At 39.0% G+C, this 24,086-nt stretch overlaps 1 protein-coding gene across 1 annotated transcript in view; it reads left to right on the top strand.

Annotated features, from left to right (window-relative positions):
- Positions 1-24,086, top strand: part of Plcz1 (phospholipase C zeta 1) — a 51,785-nt gene that overhangs the window by 18,563 nt on the left and 9,136 nt on the right. The window contains exons 5-10 of the mRNA XM_036180271.1: positions 3,115-3,259; positions 5,693-5,842; positions 8,646-8,885; positions 11,285-11,441; positions 14,906-15,022; positions 17,322-17,494. Coding sequence (XP_036036164.1) covers positions 3,115-3,259; positions 5,693-5,842; positions 8,646-8,885; positions 11,285-11,441; positions 14,906-15,022; positions 17,322-17,494 — 982 coding nt within the window. The remainder of the gene's footprint in view (positions 1-3,114; positions 3,260-5,692; positions 5,843-8,645; positions 8,886-11,284; positions 11,442-14,905; positions 15,023-17,321; positions 17,495-24,086) is intronic.

The raw sequence follows: 24,086 nt of genomic DNA, 5'->3' as shown, positions 1-24,086 counted from the left end.
AGGGCCTCTACCAGTTGAAACTAAGGGAGAAGAGAACGAGCTATTAGGTTTACAGTGACCTGATGATAGCATGGCCACTAAGAGAGAGAGTACTCCCTTAGTGAATGAGAAGTGTTCTCCCTTTAGTCTCAAAAAAGAACCAGAGTGACTAACAAACAGATCACATGCCTCAGGAAAAAAGTGACTAGCACCAGACAGTACAACCCACTTAAAACTTCCTTAGTAGGAACCAAACAATAAGTTCGAATGTGCAGTTTTTGTAAAGGTTGGTTCAATTATGGGTAAAATGGAAAGTCTAGAGAAGCAGTGAGAATCAGTATTGTTGACAAATCTTTGTTAAAAGTTTTCTTCCACATCAAGTCTTAGGCAGTTCTTTGTGCTAGTACAGAGTTCAAGTTCATTGCCCAACAAAACTTCAGAGAATAAATATTCTGTATGGAAAAGTACAGAATAGTTTGTTTTGATAATACCTAAAAGGAGGGCAAAGCAGATGTTCTGTCATGGGAATTAGGAAACAGTACAAGTAAAGGTTCCATCTTTTCTAACTTAAAAATTTAAATACCTGTAAAAAAATTTAGAAGCCAAGAAATGTGTTCATTTATAATTCTACAAACTTATCCCAGTTTAATGTTCCTAAAATGTGACAATGCCTTAGCTGTCTCTGTAAGGATTAATGTTGGTTAAGCAGTTCCCCTCTCAGACCCCTCCAGACAGGTTCCCACAGACCACAGCTCTGCAGCTTTCCATTATGGTCCATCTCCACACAACTGCATGGAGAAGTATGCACTGCAAAACTACACAGTCCCCTAAACCCCCAGAATGTCCAAGAAAGATGGTTTTGGTGATGCCTCCAAGATATAGAAAATCTAACCATTCTCTTTTGCTCAGCTGCCCTGGGTCTCAGGTTCCTCCCATCATTTATCTGTTATTTTCCAGGGAACACACAATCGCATTGTTTCCCTGAATGCAGCATACTGACTTGTTTCACAATTGTTTAGTCTTTCCTCACTGTACTCTCAAGTATTGTTCAACTCAGCTCCCCAGAAAGGAACTTATATGATACCCCAAGAAGCATTTGTTTTGGAAGGTATATTTTCTCATACAGTCTGGTGAACTGCTTGGGAAGACTACTGATTGCATGTGATCAATGTCTATCAATCCAGAGTCCCCCTGTCCCCTCCATGCTAAAACAACAAGCCAGACTTTCTCACACTCTCATGCTTGAATCAAATGATCCTTGGTGAGAGAGGTCCATGCTCCACATGGTAGAATGTTTACCAACATTCCTGCATGCACCTCCAAGGTGTCTGCTTAAATCTCATCACCATCCCTAGCTGTGGCCACCAAAACCACCTCTGGACATTGGTAGACATCATTTGGGACTCAACACACCTCCACCTGGGAACTGGCCACCTAGACAAAACAGATAACATAAGACTCTTCTAGAAAAGTCAGCCTTCAGTCTTTTCTCTGTGAAGAGAGTAGTTCTATGCTTAGACAAGAGAATTACTTAACCCTTTTTTAAGTAAATGAGTACCTTTTAGGACTCTGGTGCTTCAACTCAGCCTGGTTTTATGCAGCTTTGTCTTCTCCAAAGATGTAGTTTACTTTTGTCTCCTTTCCTTTTCTTCTTAGGCACCAGGGCTCCTGTCCTTTTCTCATATAAACACAGAACACCAATGGATTATTAATTCCATGTCAGACAGTTTTTATGAGTGTGCAGCTTCCTATTTTCATGGAACTCAGAGCATAATGAACAATGGATACAGTGGGAGTCTAACCTATGACAGTATATCATACCTTTGCCCTGTGTCAGTGGTATTGGCCTTTGGTTAACATATGTTAGTCCCCATTATGATGTGAATACAGGAAAACAAAAGAAGGAAGGTGTATTTGGTTCTAAACAACTATGTGTACATGTGATATGAAAATCTTATTTCTATTATGCATGTTTGAATGACTCCCTAAACGTACCTTTTGTAATCCTGAGGATTGAGTTAAGGCTTTGTGCAGCTTGGAAAGCACCCTGCCACTGAGCTGTATCCCCATCACAGTAAAACATTTTTTTTCAACTAAATCAAGAAATTATAGTAAACTCTGGTAAAGCCCAACCTATTTCACACTGATGTAAAGGACTGCCCGAGGCTATCCCTGAAGACTTAGCAACAGCTCTCTTTATGCAGGCTCACCATTATCAACTCAGTGAAAAATCTGAATGCCATCTGCTTCAGTTGCTGCGGTTTAAATAAAGGTATATGTTTATTAAAGTGTCAGTCACTCTCTGAGTAGGAACACTGAAAATCCATTTAAACCTAGTGGGCACAACTGACTTCAGAACCCAAGATAGAATTTATGCATAGATCAAGAAGCCGATTTATTTGATAGATGGAAAATCAAATTAGTTTTAGATCTAAGAAGAAATGGAAATCTATTTTCCTCAGTTTGGAGAAAACTGTGAAATTTGTGCATTCTGAAACAGTCACTCAAAATTTTCTCCAAAGAAATTGAGTCAAAGCAGCGTAGATGAGCAGGTACGCAGACTTCATGTTTTGTACAGCTGGAACAGGGCTCCAGTGGTCCTTGCATGAAGTGGCATGAGACAGTCCAACGTGTTTACTGGGCTGTCAAGCTCACTCTTTTTCACTTGTACAAGCCATGATGTTCCTCTTCTCCTTCTCCCCATGTAGCATACTCCCCCAAACTTAGTGTGAGAAGAATCAGATACAATCTTGCTAATGTATTTTACTATTTCCAGATGCCTTTGTGTAGTCTGAGGATGACAGTGTCAACAGCTGTAGCCCCATTAGCAATACTGTTTGCGTTGGGGGCGTAAAGCTTCAGAACTGTAACTGGAGGTAGCCATCTTTTCCACCCTAGTACATACAAGCTTTGTAAAGAGATCAACACAGAGTGAAATGGTTGACTCAGGAGAACCAGTCTGTTTGTACGACACAAAGAAAATGTTTCTGCTTTATAAGGTTGCAATTTTCTAAGGTTCAAAACTTTTCTCTGTTGTAGACTGGCTTATATATTTATTTTAAAAGTCTGAATATTTGATCTTATTCACCAAGTTCATGGTCTTGGCATGACACTATTTTGCTTAACTTTTGTTAGTGCCCTTGTGAAAGGCTGCCGCTGTCTGGAAATTGACTGCTGGGATGGAGCACAAAATGAACCTATAGTGTACCATGGTTACACGTTGACCAGCAAGCTTCTCTTCAAAACTGTTATCCAAGCAATAAACAAGTATGCCTTCATGGTATGTGCATGTCTCTGCTGTAGTCATTTAGAGTTTACTGCTCCCAAATTCTGCAAAGTGTGACCTTTCTTTAAACCTGTGACATTTTAAATTGTGAGCTACAATAGGCAGCAAAATCCATGTGGTTGTTAGTAGCTAAAGGTACATTTATCAAAGTGAAAGGAAGTGAGTGTTCATGGGATCTCTTGTTTAGTCTTGTGTGTGTTGCATTATGCTAAGAAATACACTTATTTTTTTTCTGATGTGTCATAAACCCAAAGTTTGAGATATACCAATCTAGACAATAATGACCATTTTGCCTATGCCCAAATATTTTACTTTTAAGAAAAAAATAAAATGTATCAACTATGCATCATGTCAATTGCTGACATTATTTACAACTGCAATGATAATAACAAATAGCGTTCTGAAGTGCACTTTCAAGTTTAAATTGACTAATTCATTAGTTACAGATGCAAAGATCTAAATAGAACTAACTTCACTTTACAAGTCTGATCTGATTTGGGCTGATTTGAGCAATCTCTCAGGTATATCTAAAAATTTTAAAGGAGTTTTGAGTAATACTTGGCTCCATTTTCTAAGCTGGCTAATGGCATAACTTGAGATAGTCTGTTGTGAAATTTAATAAAGCTGATTTATTTTCTTAAGACTCGAAACTGTTGGGCAGGACATGGTGATATACTCCTTTAATCTTAGTACTTGAGAGGCAGAGGCAGGTGTATCTCTGTAAGTGTGAGGCCAGCCTGGTCTACAGGGTAAGTTTTAGGACAGCCAGTGCTGTTACACAGAGAAACCCTATCTTGAAAATTAGAAAGAAAAAAGAAAAAAAAAAAGAAAAAAGAATGCGGCAACTGCTGTACCATCAAAGGATTTAACTAAATCCTCCTCAGTGATTACTTAATAAACATGTACATAAAAAAGGAAACCTGAAGATTCAATAAACTCAATGTTCCCCTCTGAATACATCACTTAATCTGTAAACATAAACTAGAAATCGGGTTATATTTATTTCTTATCCATCATGTGCGCCAGAGTGACTTTATGGCAAGCCACATCATTCCCACTTCCACAGGTTTTCAGAACAAGAGCTAGACTCCATCATTGACTCACCAGGTCCCTGGTGGCCAGGTGCTATGACCTCTGAGGTCCCCTCCTGCTCTGTCCACTAGGATTTTGTTTTGTTTTTCAGGTTCATCTAAAATCTTTTGTACTTAATGCTCCATTTGTCTAAAACTCTCTTCCTAAATGTTTGAATGACATCCCTCACTTAGTTTAGGATAACTAGATACCTTGGAATTAAAGTTCAAAGTCCTCACAAGGATGTAAAAGTCTAAATTTTCTAAGACTCCAAAGAGCAGAGATAAGCAACTGGACAAGAACAATAAAAGGGTGGGCTGGTGAGAGGGCTCAGTGTGTAAAGGTTTGGGCCACCAAGCCTGGCAAACTGAGTTAGAACCCTGAACTCACATGGTAAAAAAAGGAAACACTCTTCACATTGTCCTCTGACCTCCACACATGTGTATGGTAAGAGTGTGCACATACGTGTGTGCGCACACACACACACTAAATCAGTATAAGCATAGAAATGGATCAATAAAAGACATTAAAATTATGAAGGAAGAAATAAAATTTTCTCTATTTTCAGGTGACATGATAACAAATGTAAAAAAATCCAAATATCCCACAAACAGTCATGAGAGCTAGTAAATGAATTCAGTAAATTTATAGAATAAAAATTAATGACATTTTTGTTAAAAAATGACCTAGGTGAAAATGAAATTTAAAAAGAAATCTCATTTATGGTAAATAGCATATAATATGTGTGAATATAGACCAAGTACAATGATGGACATCTATGAGAGTACTGTAATGAAACACATTATTTCGTTAATTAAGCATGCTACCCTCACCTTTGGGAGACTTTCAATACTCAAGGTCTTCTAAGCAAGTTTTCCTCCCATAAGAATATGTTACAGCAGTGTCTTTGGTAATATACAGCTTCACAAATCTTTTGGGGCCAGGGTTGAGCACTGAGAAATGAAGCCAGGGTTTTGTGCATGCTAGGCAAATGCTCTACCAATGAGCTATATCTCCACCTCTATTTTTACTTTTTATATTAACACAAGTTCTTACTTAGCTGCCAAGGCTGCCCCTAGACTTGTTAGCCCAGGCTAGCCTTGAGTGTGGGTGCTTTTCCTCTCAGCCTCCTGATTAACTGAGATTACAAGCCTAAGACCCCAAGCCTGGTGAATACTCTTTATGCAGGTTTTTAAAGTCCTTGCTTTGTCAGTTGCAAAGATAATTTTCAATTTAAAGCATCCTTATTTTGCAAAGACTCTCGGAGATGAATTGTGAGATAAAATGTTTAGATGAATTGCATTAGGACAATTTAAAAGTTCTGATGTGTAACCATAGCAATGGTTAATATTCTAGTCATCTGAGTACCCAGTGGTGCTGTCCTTGGAGAACCACTGCTCCCCTGGCCAGCAGGAAGTGATGGCTGACATTCTGCAGAGTACCTTTGGAGACTTCCTGCTCTCTGATATGCTTGATGAGTTTCCAGATAGACTACCATCTCCAGAGGTAATGCTTTGTCTGAGATGCCCAATAACAAAAATAACAAAAACCAAAGAACATATTGTGGTCACCTTCTTGAGTAGGTTAGAGACCAGCACAGATGCTTGGTTTCAATCATTTGACAGAGAAGGTGCTTTGCTACATGTTGCCTAAGAAATGCTCTGCTAAGTTTAAGTTATGTTGGTGAAGGAAAAGAACATGCAAACAAAGGACATTCATAGAAACTGGTGGCTTTTGCTAATTGCTAACTTGACATAATCTAAAATCTCCTGGGAGGTTGGACTCTGGACATACCTGCTGGGGGATTGCCTTGCTTGCATTAACTAATGTGGGAAGACCCATCTCATGAATGGAACCTGTTCTAACAGACAAAGCTGAGCACTGGCATTCATGCATTCCAGTGACCAGCTGCTGTGACTTCCCTGCTGTGATGGACTATAATGTGGAACTGTGACCTGAGATAAATCCTTCCTCCTTTAAGTGGATTTATTGAGATATTTTAGAACAGTAACAGGAAAAGAACCAAAGCAGAGACAGATGTAAAATCCATTTTTGGTGATGTGCTTTACTCATCCATGATTTCAAACTATGAAGGCATTTTAATATAAAACCTCAGGAATTTGAAATACTTTATAGGCAAAAGGTTAAGAAAGAGGTGAGATGCCCAGGTTGTAAGCAGAATCCATACTGGAAATATCAGCAGACAGGGAGTAAACCCCCTCCTTTCAAGTCAGCTCCTAGGCCTCGCCTCTGTCTACTCCTCTTTGCCTGCCCCAGAGAGCTGCTCAAGCGTCACCACCAGTCTTTCTATTGATGGATCCCACTGGGTTTGTCTCCCAATACACACAATCTCCTTCCTCAGCAACACCCAGGACCCAAGTCTTCTCTGCTCATTTCTTACCTTAAAATGCTGCCTTCTGTTCCAACATTGCTTCAGGTATGGACACAGTGTGACCTGCTCTCTCAAACTCACTTCTCTTAGATTTCTTTGGTTGACCTATAACTCCCAATGCAATAAAATGATAAGTGAACTTTCTTTTTCCTCAATAATATTTTCTAATGATCAATACTTGAGTTTTGATGTGACTACAGTTTTGTTAATGTAGCATTATTTTTGTGATATTTGAATATTTTCCTCATGTCATTTAAATGAATGAAAAATTTAAAAGATGAATGTGCTCATATGATACAACTAAGACAGACAACATAAACTTATTGGTGAGTGGAAAAATCATGATTCTTTTACCTCAGAAGAACGTTCTAAGGCTAAGTATGCTTAATTGATAAAAGCTGTAAGAATTTATGCAAAATGCTGGGCATAAATCACCCAAGATGTAACTTTAGAGCCATGGTCCTATTCTGGGAAATTTTAAATAACCCTCTCTGAATAGTGCAACCTGTTAATATGTCTTTTTTTTTCTTGCTTTCTACTCCATGGCTTTCAATGAGGCTTCAGCTCCCACACTGCTGTAGGGGGGTGATTTCTGAGGAATCAATGAGTGATTAGAAAGAAAGTTCCCTTTCCTCACTGTGTTCAGTCTTCTGTGTGAGAGATAATTACCTGGGAACTTGGTAACTTAGCCTTATTTCAGCCCCACAATTTAAGATTTAAAAAGCCTTTGTTAAGACTTTAACCCAAAGTCAACCACTTCCTGTACAGTTAGGATAACCATTCTGAACTGGGGAGAGACATGCTGGATTTTACACTTTCACTATGAATTGCATTTTTATGAATTTATCCATCACCAAAAAGAATGGAAAAAAATCCATAACAGAATTAAGACTAGAAAGACAGTTAGCTTTGTATCCTCATTCATGATTCAGGTATCCAGTGGGGAACTAAAAAGGGTTAATACGATGTGATGAGGAAGGACTGAATGTAAGAAATGGACATTTGAGTCATGAAAGATGATTTCAGACTTTGACTTCTTAATTGTGAAGTACATTCCCCAAAATGTGTCTCTTTAGCAAGCATCATTCCTAGTGCCTTTGGTATGCAGGCACAGAATACATTTTGGCAAACTCCCATATTACAGAGTAATGTAAGGGCCATCATAAAAGAGAAGAATCGAGATATGAGGCTGTCTAAAGAAAGGAAGACTAAGGACTCCTCAGGGGCAAGCTTTACTTCAGAATGTGTATTTCAGTATTTTATGTGATATAGAAGGCATTCAAATATATTAATGAATTGTTGAAAAGGGCGGAGATAGTTGAGAAATGCAGAAGGCTTTGAATTCAGAGTTAATGACTCTCCCTGATGGTGGTAAATTTTGTCACATCTGTGATTTGATGGACTGGAAATACTAAGTCATTGATACTTGCATGAGTTTCAACTGAAGAAGCCTTAAACATTTTGAATGCAATCCATACTAAATGTCAGACAGGCTGATGGGCATTTTTATCCACCTGCTCCCATTGGATGCTTTCATTGTTGGATAAGAGTATGGTTATCTACTGCCAGAAGTTGTAATCTTTTGTCTTCAACAATATGACAAACATTTCAATGCACATAATACTTTTCAACCTATTTCAAACATCAATTAGTAGCAATTTGTGGAATATAAAAAAGATCACTTATGGTTAAGTGCCAGGAGGCTTCTTTTATGGTGAGTTATGGTCAGTACTATAATACTAATGAGCATGAATAGTGTTCTAAAACACAATGAGGTCCCTGCCATACCTTGCTACTGTAGGTGAATTCCCAGACTCAGTCCTGCTTCCTTTTTATTATATATATATGTCAGGGCACTTCTCAAGTTTGTAGTGATGACTAACTTGTCAATCTGTCTGTTTCCAAATGTTTTTATAGGCACTAAAATTCAAAATATTAGTGAAAAATAAAAAAATAGGAACCTTATTGGAAACCCGTGAGAGGAAGGGAACTCAAAAACATGGCCAGGTGTTAGAGTTAGAAGAAGATGTATATGAAGATGATGAAGATGAAGTAACAAGTGGAACAGAAACACAAGACGTCTTTTTCTCACGGCTCCACAGGGCAAAGGAGTTAAGTCTCTCAAAGCTGACTGGAGGAGTACTTGCCACCAAAAGGGTGAGAACATATTTTTTGAGAATCTTACAAGCTATCAAAGCTTTCTAATGTTGTCAGTGGAGAGCTGAAATAATTTTATGTAAGGGAGTCAGCTTCCTCTTAATGAAAGCTTGAGTCTAATTTAAAATCTTGAAAGAGGTTGGCAGTGGATAAGAACATTTGAGATCTCTCTTTCGAGGTAGCTTTTTCTAAAATACTTTTGATGGAGTAAAGCTCTTATGTAATAGGCATTTACAGAGTAGAAAGGATGCAGAGGTAAATAACACAATTTCTCTGCCCCATAGCAGAGACAGAATGCTGCACAGTATTATATGTATTAGTAGTACATATAATATTATATTAAAATGCATGCATTGTGTTATATGCTAGTATCTGTGAGATGAGAACTGATTTCCTCCCTTGCATGAACAAATCTTAATTGAGGGATGGCTTGATGTGGTGTTTCAAATCAGGTAGCCAGACTTCTTTGTGAATCTTTGGTCCTGCTTTCTCTGTATTTGGGGATGATTAGTGCAAAAATTCAGCTTTGTATACTTTATAGGATCAAACACAGTGCATGCCTGTCTAAGAGAGAAACACTTTGTTTTGAATGTCTGCCATGGTCTGTCCATTTGCACCAGTTGCTGATACTAGGGTAGTTAGCTCTGTCTGGGAAGACCTTGTGGAATGATTTGTAATTAAACATGGAGAAGTCATAGCATCTAGAAATTTGTCAATTTCTTCTAGATTTTTCTTTTGAACATAAATTTTCAAAGTTATTTCAATATTATTTTCCTAATAATCCTTTGTACCTCACCAGAATCTGTTTTAACACCCTCTATGTCTCTAACTTTATTCTTCTGATATTCTCTCTTTTGATTAGTTTGGATAGAGGTTTGTTGATCTGGTTTATTTTTCAAAGAGCTAACATTTTGTTTGATGGGTCCTATGTGTCAATTTTTAGTTTCCACTTTATCAAATTCTGTCTTAGCTTTAAAATTGACTGGATTTCCATTATTTTCAGTTGCTGGTCTTTTATATATGTTTCTATTTTTTATCATCTTACATTTTTATTTTTTTGTAATTTCATACACAGACACAGTGTGTTAGGTCATATCCACTCTGTGTTTCCATTGCGCATCCTTTCATTGCCCTCACATACACTCCTCCCACTTAGTGAATTCTTCTTCCTCCTCTTCCTCTCCCTCCTCCTTCTTCCCTTCCTTCTCTCTCCTCCTTGTAGTTCAACTAATGCTACCTGTATGTTCATCTTGTATATTCATCTAGTATCTCCATCTATATGCTCATGGGTGTAGAGCAACTTACCACTGCCACACTACTGAAGAAAACTGGCTCTCTTTCCTTCAGTGATACTCAACTGCTAATAGATCCTCAGGTGCTCCTTCCCACTCCTTGGTAGAATTCTGACTGGCTTGATCTTGTGGGGGCTTGTGCAGGCAACCACACCTGCTGTGAGTTCATCAGTGCAGTGGCTATGTTGTGTCTAGAAAACACTATTTCTCAGCAATGTTCCCTGATCTCTGGCTCCTATAATCTTTCTGCTTCCCCTTTTGAAGTGCTCCCTGAGCTTTGCAGAGGTATGATGGAGGCATCCTAGTTTTGCTTTGGTCTTCTTTATTTCTTGACACCTACTATCTTTGAGCTGGGGATAATTATACTAAGGGAGACCAGCTAGGCCCAGGCAAACATTGCATGTTCTTTCTGATATTTTTATGCACATGTATGTAAGTAGGAAAAGGACTACTAAAAAGGATGAAGAAATATAAAGGACTGAGATGGGACTAGGCAGAGATACTGGAATCCAGGTGTCATAAAAATTGAGGAGGGGAAGAACAGGAGGCAGCCAGAGGGATCACGGGGAGGGCAGTGTGGGAGATAGATGAGTTTGAGCAAAGTATAATGATACGTGTCAGGTGTCATGAAGAAATCTTTCACTTATGTACTAACTTAAAGAATAGCGTGGAGCATGAGCATGAGCAAGGGCTGTCTTTCACAGACTTGGGAAGTGATGGGGAACTGCAGTGGGGGAGCAAATATCTGCTACACGACAGAAGCTCTCCCCAAATGTCTGGGTAAACTGGAAATATATTCATGATTACAGTGCTTACATTTGTAAAATTGACGAGAATAAGCTGAGATGGAGGGATGGGAAAAGAGTAAAAATTTCTATTCTCAGATCTTGAAACATTAACTAGATTTTTAAGTTCAGTCTAGTTCATATGATGAACAGTCATGGCCATAAGAACAATCACATTGACTCAGTCCAAAGAATTTTGGGGGAAATAAGCTTAAGAAAAAAAAACTGAAATGATCTATTTAGAAGCACATTTTTGTTATTAGAAAAGGAACTTTTCAAATGATTAGTGTAAAAACGTGAAATCACTGCATTTTATTTTTAGAGCAGGAAGCTAAGAATAGCTCTGGCCTTATCTGATCTTGTCATTTACACTAAAGCCGAGAAGTTCCGGAGCTTACAATATTCAAGACTCTATCAGCAATTTAACGAGAATAGTTCTATTGGCGAGTCTCGAGCTCGAAAACTTTCAAAACTGAGAGGTAAATGCTTTAAACTCCAAAGGATAGAGTATTTAAGTTAGTTCTGTTCACTGCGGGGCGGGGGGGGTAACATGGGTTGGGCATACTTACATACATCGTACTAAATTATTAGGCGTTATATTAAAATTAAAGGGGTTGTATTTTTGAATTGCATTCTTTTACATCACAAAACTTTGCCTTGATTTTTTTAGACAAGGTATAATTATGGAGTCCTGTAGATCAGGCTGGCCTTGAACTCACAGACACTTATCTGGCTCTGCCTACCAAGTGCTAGTATTAAAGGTGTGTCAACATTATGCTTTAATTGCCTTCTTTCAGTCATGACATTTTAATTGACCGTGTGAAATGTGGACCCTTCTGTGGGCAAACCTTGGTGATCAGATGGTACTACAGAGTGATGAGGGACAGGGACCACTGTAAAGCACTTGGGGTTTCTCTCGGAGAAAGTGTAAGCAGAAACAGGCTGCAATCTAAGAGTGGCGTGAGTCCACCATGCTTTGGAAAGGTGCATTGCACAGCAGCTGGAGGGTTTGATGAATAAAATAAAAAGATAGAGTACTATTCAATGGTATGGAATGGGAAAAAAAAACTGAGTAGAATGGAACAAGAAAGAATACTTTATGAAACCATGAAAGACAGAGAGGAGAGAGAGAGAGAGAGAGAGAGAGAGAGAGAGAGAGAGAGAGAGAGAGAGAAGAAGAAGAAGGAGGAGGAGGAGGAGGAGGAGGAGGAGGAGGAGGAGGAGGAGGAGAGAGGAGAGAGAGAGAGAGAGAGAGAGAGAGAGAGAGAGAGAGAGAGAGAGAGAGAGGAGACTGATGTATATGTGGATGTATGAACTTGTGATCATGCAGAATCCAGTTGAAGATATAAGCTTCCTACTCTGTCACTCTGCCTGATTCCCTCGAGACAGGATCTCTCACTGAACCTGGAGCTAAGCTGGTAGTCAGTAAGCCTCACTGATCTACCCAATGCATCCCCATCCTGCCACAGTGCTGAGGCTACAGGTGCTCATGTAGCCATGCTGTTTTTTTTTTCCCCCCGAGACAGGGTTCCTCTGTGTAGTTTTGTGCCTTTCCAGGAACTCGCTTTGTAGACCAGGCTGGCCTCAAACTCATAGAGATCTGCCTGGCTCTGCCTCCCGAGTGCTGGGATTGCTGGTGTGCACCACCAACGCCCGGCCATGCTGGGTTTTTATATGGGTAATGGGGATGAAACTTGGGTCTGCATGTTTGTTCAGTGGGAACTCTTATCTGCTGACTCATCTCCCCAACTTGGGTTGTGTGTATTTCTTACTGCACAGTGTGGTCAAGATGACCTACTTTACTAGCTGGCATCTGACACCTCAAACTGTCGGGCAGCTTTTTAGATTTATAAGAACAGGAGCTCTGGGCATAGTGGGAGTGGTCACAATTCTCTCACTCCTAGCATATTAAACACACACGGACAATTTAAAAAAGTGATTGGGTAGGGGTAAGCCCAGTTATAGTGCACAGCATCATAAAGAGAGTAGAACATTTTTCTTGTATCAAAAGTCAGTAATTAAATGATTGATAGCGGCAAAGTTTTGACTGCACAGATACCTAGTATTAGTATATTTATCATTATACACATCACAAAAATAAAATCTGGGAGTGTTATCAAAATGGAATGATTCTTACATTATTCCAGTTTTTTTTTTTTAAGGCAGCCAGTAAAAGGGAATACACAATATAAATCCATTTGAAAAATTAGCATATAAGTAGAAAAGAACAGAAAGAAATACACCATCCAGTTATTGGTAATTCTTAATTGAGTGATGAGATTGTATGTAGTTTTGTTTCCTCTTTTTTAATTTGATTTCCATATGTTTCTAGGAAGACCATAAAGTGCATTTGTAATAAATTATGTGTAATTTCTGGGGGCAAATTACAGAAGCAAGACAGTGATACCACGTTACAAGACTGTGTTAGCTATTTTTCACATTGTCATAACCAAATGCCTGACAAGCAGCAACTTCAGGAAGGAAGCTGAGGTGACTCACAGTTTGAATACACATAGTCCATCCTGACCTGGAAAGCATGATGGCTATGGTCCATGGTGGTGGGAGCATAAAGCAGCTGCTTGCTCACATCTCTTTAGACAAGGAGGCAAGAGAGATGGATGTTTGTGATCAGTTGACTTTCCTCATTTCCCCTTTTTATTAACAATGCAACAACCTAGCCCATGGATTGATGCCACCCATATTAAGGGGTTCTTTTTCAGCTAATCCTCTGTAGAAATACCCTCATGGGCACACATGTAGTTGTGCCTCACTGATGCCTAGGTGTTTCTTAACTCAATCAGGTTGATGCTCTGAATTTTTCATCACTGAGGCCTTAGTTATCATTCATGAGTCACTATGTAGATGGTAAGCTCTAGGTCCCAAGTGTGCATATTGTGCTTACAGATAGAGTTTCTTCAAAGAACAGAAGGGAGCATGATTTTAAAAACAACACTTGGCTTTTAAATTAGCAATACTTCTTAAAGAATAATATTTAGGACAAGGAAGAAAGAGTTCTGTCCCATTAGCAAATACTATGAGCTATATACACAGCAACCATTTCTCTCAATGATGATTGTCATACTGTCAGAAATGGTTGTGGCAGTGAGATCTGTTCAGTGAAAGAAGCAAAATCTTGAAGAAAACATGGCATCTGTGTTAAAAAAAAAAAACAAAAAAAACTAAAGGGATGTCAGTCAAATGGCGAAGGATGCAAATTAGTTTTTAATCCCAAGCCACTTAGGGTATAGACAAGCAGAAATACACAGGGTACATATTGATTACATATGCATGCATACATATGTACATATTTTTGGTTGTGAGCCTAACCTTTAACGGCTGAGCCATCTCTCCAGCCCACATATGTACATATTACAAGCAAGTAGATAGCCCAGCAACAGAGATATAAAATGGAAGGTTGAAAGCAGAGATTGGATACACTTGAAAAGAAAGATGCTGGACCAGAGGGCTGGGGACTAAGCCAGATAACGTGATGGTCCCTCCAAAGTCTATAAATATGTGAAAAGATAGCTAAATTAATTTAACTAGAAACACACAGCCTTGTATGACTTATATGTGAGTCCATCTTGAGGATTGAGTCCAAAATTGAGGGTAAAAAATCCAAATCGGTAAATATGCTACTTAAAAAAAAATTATTTTGGGATTGTGTGTATTCTTGTATTAATGTGGAATTAATTTGGATGTATAAAAGTGAAATAGTTCAAGTATTAGTCAATGTATATAAATTGTTCCATGAAATTATTATAAAATATTATTAATTATTCTACAAACATAAATGTATGGGATTCTCTTTTATTTTGTGATTGATAAATTTTTGACAAGGTCATGCAAAGAATTATTTTACATATATGAGTAATATACAAAAATAGCTTGTTTATTGATTACAAATGCTTCACAAAGTTGTATTACTTTTTTCTTCTTTTAGCACATGAATTCATTTTCCACACCAGGACATTCATCACCAGAGTTTACCCAAAACTTATCAGAGCAGACTCTTCTAACTTTAACCCTCAAGAGTTTTGGAATGTAGGCTGTCAGATGGGTATGTTACATAGGATAATGAGCTATCTGCAAATGTAAGTAGAAATTAATTCATTGTGTGAGTTTTGGCCCTGGAAGTGGGATCAGGCACTCATGGTAAGTCACTGGTTTCTTTTCTTTTCTTTTTTTGTTTTTGTTTTTCAAGACAGGGTTTCTCTGTAGCTTTGGAGCCTGTCCTGGACTAGCTCTGTAGACCAGGCTGGCCTCGAATTCACAGAGATCTGCCTGCCTCTGCCTCCCGAGTGCTGGGATTACAGGCGTGCACCACCACCACCTGGCTAGTCACTGGTTTCTAGAGCTAAAGTTTTCCTGAAATGAATAGAGAGGGTTGGAAGTTTTAGACTAATTCATGAGGACTTGATATTGGAACATGTGTGCTTGAGGGACAGGGGGACCAGATGGACAGGAGGGGAATTGAAGACAAGTGCCTTGCTTGAGTTAGGCTCAAGCCCTCTTTAAGCCAAGTATCCTCCATCATTTCCCTCTGCATGAGCTTTGATATTCACAGCCTCAAAAGGTGAGTAGGGTCACCAGGCTGGATATTTCTCCATGCCAGATTCTCCTTGTTACTAACAAAAGAGCAGGCATGGCACAGCACCAACCACTCAGTGCCATTGCCAGTGATCATTCTTTGTTTCCTGGACTGTGGAGAAGTGTACATGCAGGCCTGAGGAGATGGGGAGTGGGGTCTGTGGTGGTATTGTGTTCCCTAAAATATTGTACATCCTAATAAACTTATCTGGGGTCAGGAAACAGAATAGCCACTAGATACAGAAGTTAGAAAATGGTGGCACTCATGCCTTTAATCCTAACATTCCAGAGGCAGAAATCTGTCTGGATCTCTGTGAGTTCAAGGCCACATTGGAAATAGCCAGGCACGATGACTCATGCCTTTAAAAATCCCAGGAAATGAGCCTTTAATCCCAGAAAGTGAGCCTTTAATCCCAGGGAGTGATGGCAGAAAGCAGAAAGGTATATAAGTCGTGAAGACCAGAAACTAGAAGCTTTTAGCTGGTTAAGCTTTTAGGCTTTTGAGCAGCTTTTGAGACCCATTTGGATGAGGACACAGAAGCTTCCAGTCTGAGGAAACAGGATCAGCTGAGGAACTGTCAAGGTGAGGTAGCTGTGGCTTGTTCTGCTTCTCTGATCTTCCAGCATTCACCCCAATACCTGGCCTCAGGTTTGATTTTATTAATAAGACCTGTTAAGATTCCTGCTACCGAGGTCAGATGCAATGTGGAGGGCTTGAGAGAGGACTGCATGCCAGGACCACTTATTAGGCTCTATATATCCCAGCTTCTGACCTTCCTAGAGAGCATATCCACCTCTTGGACCTGGATATTTGTGTTATAGCTGGTGCCTTCTCTTCTTTACTAGTATATGCCATCACTGATGAGTGAATTTAAGGCCCCACACAGGCTAAGAAAACACTCAACTCCTGAGTTAGAGCCCCAGCCCTCTTTTCTTTATTTTATATTTTTATATTTAGTGAATGTTATCTGACACACACATTGCTTTTCTGTAATCCATACTGAGTGGCACTTTTATTTCCTTATTCCAAGCTGTATAGTAGATGGATATGCCTGTAATCTCAGTACTGGAGAAAAGGGAGGCAAGGGCTTTGGGAGTTCAAAGTCTTCCTCTCTTACATGGAGAGTTTGAGGCCATCTTGGGCTATCTGATACCCTGTTTCAAAAACTAGCCCACCAACCAACAACTATATAATAATTTAATTTACAAATTAAATGTTATAATTCACAGATGCACATTAACAAAAGCCAATGTCTTAGTTAGGGTTTCTATTGCTGTGAAGAGACTATGACCACTGCAACTCTTATAAAGGAAAGGATTTAATTGGGACGGGCCTACAGTTCAGAGATTTAGTCCTTTATCATCATGGCAGGAAGCATGGCAGTGCTCAGGCAGACATGATCTTGGAGAGGTAGCTGAGAGTTTTACAATTGGATCCTCAGGCAACAGGAAGAGAGAGAGAGAGACACTGAGTCTGTCTTGAGTATTTCAAGCCTCAAAGCCTACCCTCAGTGACACATTTCTTCCAACAAGGCCACACCTCCTAATAGTGTCACTCCCTATGGGCCTATGGAGACCATTTTCATTCAAATTACCACAGTAAGACAGCAATAAAATATTTAAAAACCCTGAATTACTAGGTGAATGATCCATATTCTTGGAATACATGAAAATAAGCAGTGTGTGATGATTTTGACACGCTACTGAACTGAGTCTCTTCAAACACACTCCCTGTTTCCTAACAATGTCAACATACTTCTTTATCACAGTGGCCTTGAATTTCCAAACCCCTGGACTGCCTATGGATTTGCAGAATGGGAAATTTTTGGATAACGGAGGCTCTGGATATATTTTGAAGCCAGACTTTCTAAGAGATACAACCCTCAGCTTTAACCCAAATGAAACATCAGGAAATGGCCGCCCAATTACCCTCACAATACGAGTAAGATGCATGCCTTGTTCTTTTATTTGATGGCTGTTATGTAAACTAGATAGTGTACATTAATATTTCAATTCTACTGATCTGCTCTAATGCCTCTTAAATTTCTGTTAATCTTTTTAGACACAATTAATGGGTGCCGTTTTAGCATCTTTTCCTGTTGTCTGAAAAAATGTCATTCTGTGCATTTTCACATGAATGATTTTCTGCCAGGGAATAGAAATATTGAGGCTAAAACCTTTTCCTCCGAGAGATCTATTTATATTATTCCATTGTATTTCGCCATTTAGCACTGTGATGGAGTGGTTTGATTTCTGCCCGCTGATGACCTTGTGGACATGCGACTTTTTGTTCCTTAACTTTAAAGAATTTCACCATCACATTCTAGGAGCTATTTCCTTCTCATTAATCTCTTACTTTTGTGGTGTAGTATTCTTTCCCTGCTAGTCTCTGAACTCTGTTTGATTGCAAAAAAGGAAGGTATGTATATATTTTCTTCTGTCCCCATCTTCTTTGTCTATTAACATGTTACAAGTTTAGAATGTTCTCCATTTTTCCCCTGTAGTTTGGGGAGAGCTTTAACATTTATTCCCTACATTGATGATTCAAAATCTAGATTTAATTTTTATATTTATTTATTTTATTTATTTAGTTTTGTACGTGTGTGTGTGTGTGTGTGTGTGTGTGTGTGTGTGTGTGTGTGTGTGTGTATGTGTGTGTATGAGTGTGTACCTGTGGGGTTCAGAAGAGGGCATCAGATCCTCCTGGAGCTGGAGGTACAGCTGGTTGTGAACTGCCCATTGTGGGTGCTGGAAATTGAACTTTCATTCTCAGCAGTGCATGCTCTTAACTGCTGAACCATCCTTTCATAATCCTGTATCTGAATTTATTTCCATTTTTAATATAGATGTGCATTTTCTCCTGCACTTTTAGCCTCCGGAGCCAGTTACCTCGTGCTGCTTCCTTTTTGTCTCTGTCTGCATCCTGCCCCTCCCTGTCCTCCCACCTCATTATTTCGTCTTTTGCTTTATTGCTTCCTATACAATTTCCTTGAGAGCAAAAGCAGCTGTTTCCATTAGCACAGACATTTCTTCATTCTCTATGACCTAAATGCAGTGTTTATTTACTTTGTAAAATGTCACTGAACAAAGGTCTGGTTGCATTTTTCTCTCCGCTTAGTTTCAAGCCACTCCTTTAGGTTGTATCTCTACCTATAAAGTCTGCGCCTGGAGGATTTGTTAGCTAACGAACTGAGTGGGTATGGCCTCTTTAGAGTGCCTCCTTCTGTTTAACTAGTTGCTCCTACAACCGTAGGAACCATCTCAGATGCTCTTCTGGAATTTGGGTCAGCGATCTTGCCATTTCCAGTCATATGGTCTATGTTGGGACTACGCCAGCTGTTGAGTGGTCTCTTGATCTTTACTCTTGGCTGTGGTGCCTGAAACCCCAGAGTCCCCAGAATATGCTTCACCTACAATTTCTGTCTACATTGTCATAACACTACAAGGCTTGGGAGCCCACTCTCCTTGCTTTCAGGTCCTAGCCATTTAATCCTAGTGAAGAACAGGGATCAGGGGGGATTGATTTTATGCTACTTTTCAAAAGCAATTTTGACAGGAGACCAGAGCAAAGATGGCCAGGGAGGAAATGCTTTGAGGCTGGTAGGAAGCAATGCTGGTGAGGTACACAGCTGGTTTTGCTCCTGCTGTTAGGATGTTGTGACACTATAATCCAGTCAAAGTAGAAACCTAGAAATCACCTATAATAGGTACCCCAAGTATTGATTAGCTGACACTTTCTTTGGCATCTGGAGAAGTATTATTAACCACTGGGCTTCTTTTACAAGGGGATCATCATATTAGCCTCCTTTGTGAATCTTTTAAGAAGTTGACTCAGTGGGAAAAGGTGGATTAGCCACTCCTAAGAGCCTTTCATAGCACGTTCAGGTGCTTGTCTAGCACCGAATTCTTTGTCTATCTGCCCTGGGAATCTGTTTTACTTTCATTGATGGATTCCTTTTTCTATACCTACTCCTAAAATATTTATATTGAATAAAGCTTTTATCTAACCCTTGTTCCAAACTAATGACTCTTCAAATTCTCTTATGCAATGGTTCATGATTTTAACCACCAGTAAGGCTCAAATCTTTAACCTGATCTCATTTTTTAGAAAAGCATGTTTTAAACAGTCTACCAAGTATTCACACTCTTAAATCAGTAAGTATCCTGTCAAACTTAAAAACTTTAAACCCGAACATCCCTTCCTAGTCAATCTACCTTTACATATTTTATTGACATGTTAATGAATGGCACCATTCACCTGACTAGCTCAGGCTAGAAAACAGGATAGTATTATACATCTCCTTCATCTCCTGTGTCATCCATTTTTAAATTTTATCCAGCACACCACATGTCTTCATTATCCATTCCCTTGGTCTAGCTCCAATTGCTGCTGTCCTGTTTCAGGAATTCATTATCCATCATTAGGTCTCTTTTTTTGGCTTTTTAAATATATCCAATCAGCCTACATGATAGTTAGTTTTAACTATCAACTTGACCTAGTCTGGAACCACCAGGGAAGACAGTCTCAGTGAGAGACTGGATTAGATTGGTCTGTGGGCATGTCTATAAGAGATTTTCTTTTAAAAATATTTGATTACTTTATGTTTATGGTATTTTGCCTGTGTATATGTCTATGTACCTTGTGCATGCCTGGTGCCCATGGAGGCTAGAAGAGGGTGTTGGATCCTTGGGAGCTGGAGTGACAGAAGGATGTAATCTGCCAAGTGAGTATTGGGAATCTATCTCTGTTTCTCTGGAAGAGCAACAAGTGCTCTTAACCACTGACCCATGTCTTGAAATGTGGCAGCATGTGTGTGGGTTTGTGCGGATCCATAGACAGAAAACTCAGAGGAACCTTAAAAATGAATTTAGCCTTTTACAGCTGCCGAGGGATGCAGTCTCTAAGGACTGATGCACTTTTCCTTTGCCCAGGGCAATTTTATTTTTCTCAATATTTATATTTTAGCCACTTGATTTCCATATGTTCAAAACAACCTGAAAGAAGCTCCCAAAAATACAATGCCAAGTGCAAATTCTTGGATTTATCAGGCACCATCGTTTTCTGGGTTTCCTGAACCAAATTTTGCACAGGCCTTTGTATCCTTAGGAGACTCTGAGACAAGATTCACATAGGGCAACAAGAGAAACTATTGTGAAATTATTAAGGCCACTCCACGTAGTTAAAAGGGAGGTTTATTTTGTGGGGTAACTTACAAATGAAGGGGTAGGTCGCAGAGTCTGGCAAAGGTATAGGGTAGTCCGGTGGCATTCTCTGGAGAACTCTGCTCGGTCCACCTCTAGCGTCCCGCGTCCCGGAACCAAGAGAGCCACCTCCTCCTGCTCCTCGCTCTTCCGCTCCCTCCTCTGCCCTGCCTTGTGGGCGTGATCATTACTGAAGCCTCAATGGGTGTTGGAACTTCCAGGCCAATGCTGGGATGGCTACCCACTACATCTCCCCCTTTTGTCTAAATAAGAAAGTTCTAACCTAATACAAGACTATACACAAAGAAATGGTTATCAAATATTGTCCAGGAGTAATGAGGGATAATGACTTAGATAAGTTGGAATTACAATAAGTGCAAACAATATCAAGCAAAAAACATATAGTAAAATCCAGGGAAGTCTAGAGCGTGGGTAGGTGGCATGTTACAAAGATCATTCCAAAAGGTATCCTATCCTAAAGAACCTGAGTCTAATACATAATATATTCTATCTAAGATATTATATATGTATATATACTAAGTTGTAACTATAACTGCTAATCTCCAACCTCATCAAAGACCTGAGAAGGAATATAATAATACCTGAGAAATGGGAGAAGGACGCAAGCAACTTTCGGGAGTCTTGCAAGAGTAGACAGAGACAGCTAGCAGCCTGGACAGTCACCTAACGTTTCTCAGTATCGTTGGTGCATTTAAATTGGCTACAGGCCTAGAGTATCTGACAGACCATTTCAGAAGCAGGAATTCTGAAAGACCATCTTACCCTGTCTTGGCAAAGTACAGTGGTAGCTTTCCTTGTGTCCCACTTGTCCAGAAAGGGCAGCATTTGTACTGTCAGCAGTTGAGGCAAGGGCAGTTCTTTGCCCAGTAGGCCATTTTGTGCCAAGAAGACAAACTTCCAAATGGAAATGTCTTAGAAGCCCAACATTCTCTCGGGATCAAATTGGTGTTGCCAGGAGCAATTGTGTCTCACGTCAACAGAATTCTAAATTATTTAAATGCCATATTCTCTAGGTCCATGAAGTGGTTGAAGATTACCTGTCCATCTGACCTATGTATTTATAAATCTGGATAACCTAACTAACATAATTATAGAGGTGACAAGCATAGGTGACAATAACTCTGTAAGTCTCATCTACCTAAACAACCTAAGGACTAAAGCTTCCTATAAATAAGGCAAACAGTCTGTAAGTAATTGTACAGTAAAAGGACAATGACTTCAAATTGTGACAATACACAAAATATCTTTAACAGAGGTAGGAATGTATAGTGCAATATGCAATATGATAATAATCCTAAATATATATCAGTATACAGAATATCTTAAACAGAAGTAGAACATGCATACAGTATGACAGGCATAAATTCACATTTGTATCAATATACAAATTTTTCAAATAAGAGTAAAAATATGTGTACAATATAACAAACATAGTTCTGTATTTGTATCAATATACAAATTATCTTAAATAGGAATATAAAAGGTTTATATTTGTATCAACAGTGCAAAGGCTGCTATATTGCTAAATTTGTTTATTAATGTATGTGATAGTCTACCATAATATCTTATACATATCCATTCCATTTCTTCTTTTCCCCTTTTTTTTTTTTTTTTTTAGATATATTTTTTTTCTTAAGGAGAGTAATGAGTTTGACCATTTCTTTTATCCCCAACCCTAGAACCATTATCCATAACCCTGAGAAATATGAAACCTAAGGGATAAGGGGCATTGTTTTTTTAGATTTGCTTCCTGCTGTTTAGGGGGCGATGGTATCTCTGTTGGGTATTGTGAGAAAGCTCAGATAGTTAAATCTCAGTTAGACTAACTGTAGATTCTAGAACAGCTGAAATTAACTGATGCCAGTCATCTGGAATGATTCTATGTGAGGTAGACCACGAATTTAACATCTGTTTTATATATGTGGAGTGTATCCCATATGTAACTACTGCTTCCTTTATATTTTTAAAGTCCCTTGTTGAAATTGGCTGTAATGTATATGTCGTATATGGCTCGGGGTGTGTGTCATCTGCTGGCTTCTCATGGATGATAACAGGATAAGCCATTGTATGAGAGCCATTTGGAGATGTTACAACCTGTATGGTCTTGCCCTTCTGCTTATTAGGTCCCTTGTCATGTTTATTGAGAGTTTCCTCCAGGGCTTGTAAATGAGCTCCTAGGGTCTGTTCCAGGGAGTAAACCTCCTCTCTTGTAAGGGATTCCAGATTTTTTATGGAATCATGGAAGTTTTTATGTTCTTCTGAAACATATGATTCCATGGACCTTATCTTATCAAGTAATGATAATTTTTTTTCCTTATATAGTGTCTGAGTAGCTACAACTTCATTCTGGAGAGTTAGTGTTCTATCCATTAAATACTCATATTTATTATCAATAAAAGTAATTTTGGGTACAAGCTTGTTTTGTAAATTCTGGTTAGCAGATTCCAGAGAGAAATCTTTTTATGTAAGTCCTCATTGCTATCTTTTAAAACCTGTAATTCCTGGTTAGCAGATTCCAGAAAGAGAATCTTTTTTTGTAAGTCTTCATTGCTATCTTTTAAAACTTGTAAATCTTGGTTAGCAGATTCCAGAGAGAGAATCTTTTTATGTAAGTCCTCATTGTTATCTTTTAAAACCTGTAATTCCTGGTTAGCAGATTCCAGAAAGAGAATCTTTTTTTGTAAGTCTTTATTGCTATCTTTTAAAACTCGTAAATCTTGGTTAGCAGATTCCAGAGAGAGAATCTTTTTATGTAAGTCCTGGTCAGCAGATTCCATAGACAGAATCTTTTTCTGTAAGCCTTCACTGCTAATTTTTAAAGCCTGTATCAGTCCCAATAATGACTCATCTTTGTTCTTACTATTAAACCAGTGTTTGAACACTGTGTGAATTATTACAATGAATGTTAAAATGGTATAGGCCAGATATGTCTTAGGGAGGTCGTATATTTCCAGGAAAATGTCATTCATCATACAGGCTAAAAGGTTTTTAAATTCTTGTGAGGTAATGTTGTCAGCCATATTACAAGAATTACTCAAGATTTGTTAGTCAGTTTTAAGGTGTAAAATTATCAAGTACTTTTACTTGAAAGAAGCTTACCTTTCCGTGGTTTTGGGGGGTGCAGTAGCACTTTTCAGCCAGCAGGAGGCGTTGGTATAGCTCCAAAGCAAGGCCTGCTAGTGACCTTGGCTGGCGGCAGCTGAAGGCAGGAGCCACCGGAGCCAAGGTGGCAGGGAGCCGGCACTCAGGGAGGAGTGGGAATGCCTCACTCACAGCGGTTTTCGCTGGTCTGGGGGCTAAGCCAGGAAACT

Source organism: Onychomys torridus, chromosome 3, assembly GCF_903995425.1.
Source record: "Onychomys torridus chromosome 3, mOncTor1.1, whole genome shotgun sequence".
Lineage (NCBI taxonomy): Eukaryota > Metazoa > Chordata > Mammalia > Rodentia > Cricetidae > Onychomys > Onychomys torridus.
Note: the sequence above shows the minus strand (reverse complement) of the source record. Positions and strands in the feature narration are given on the sequence as shown.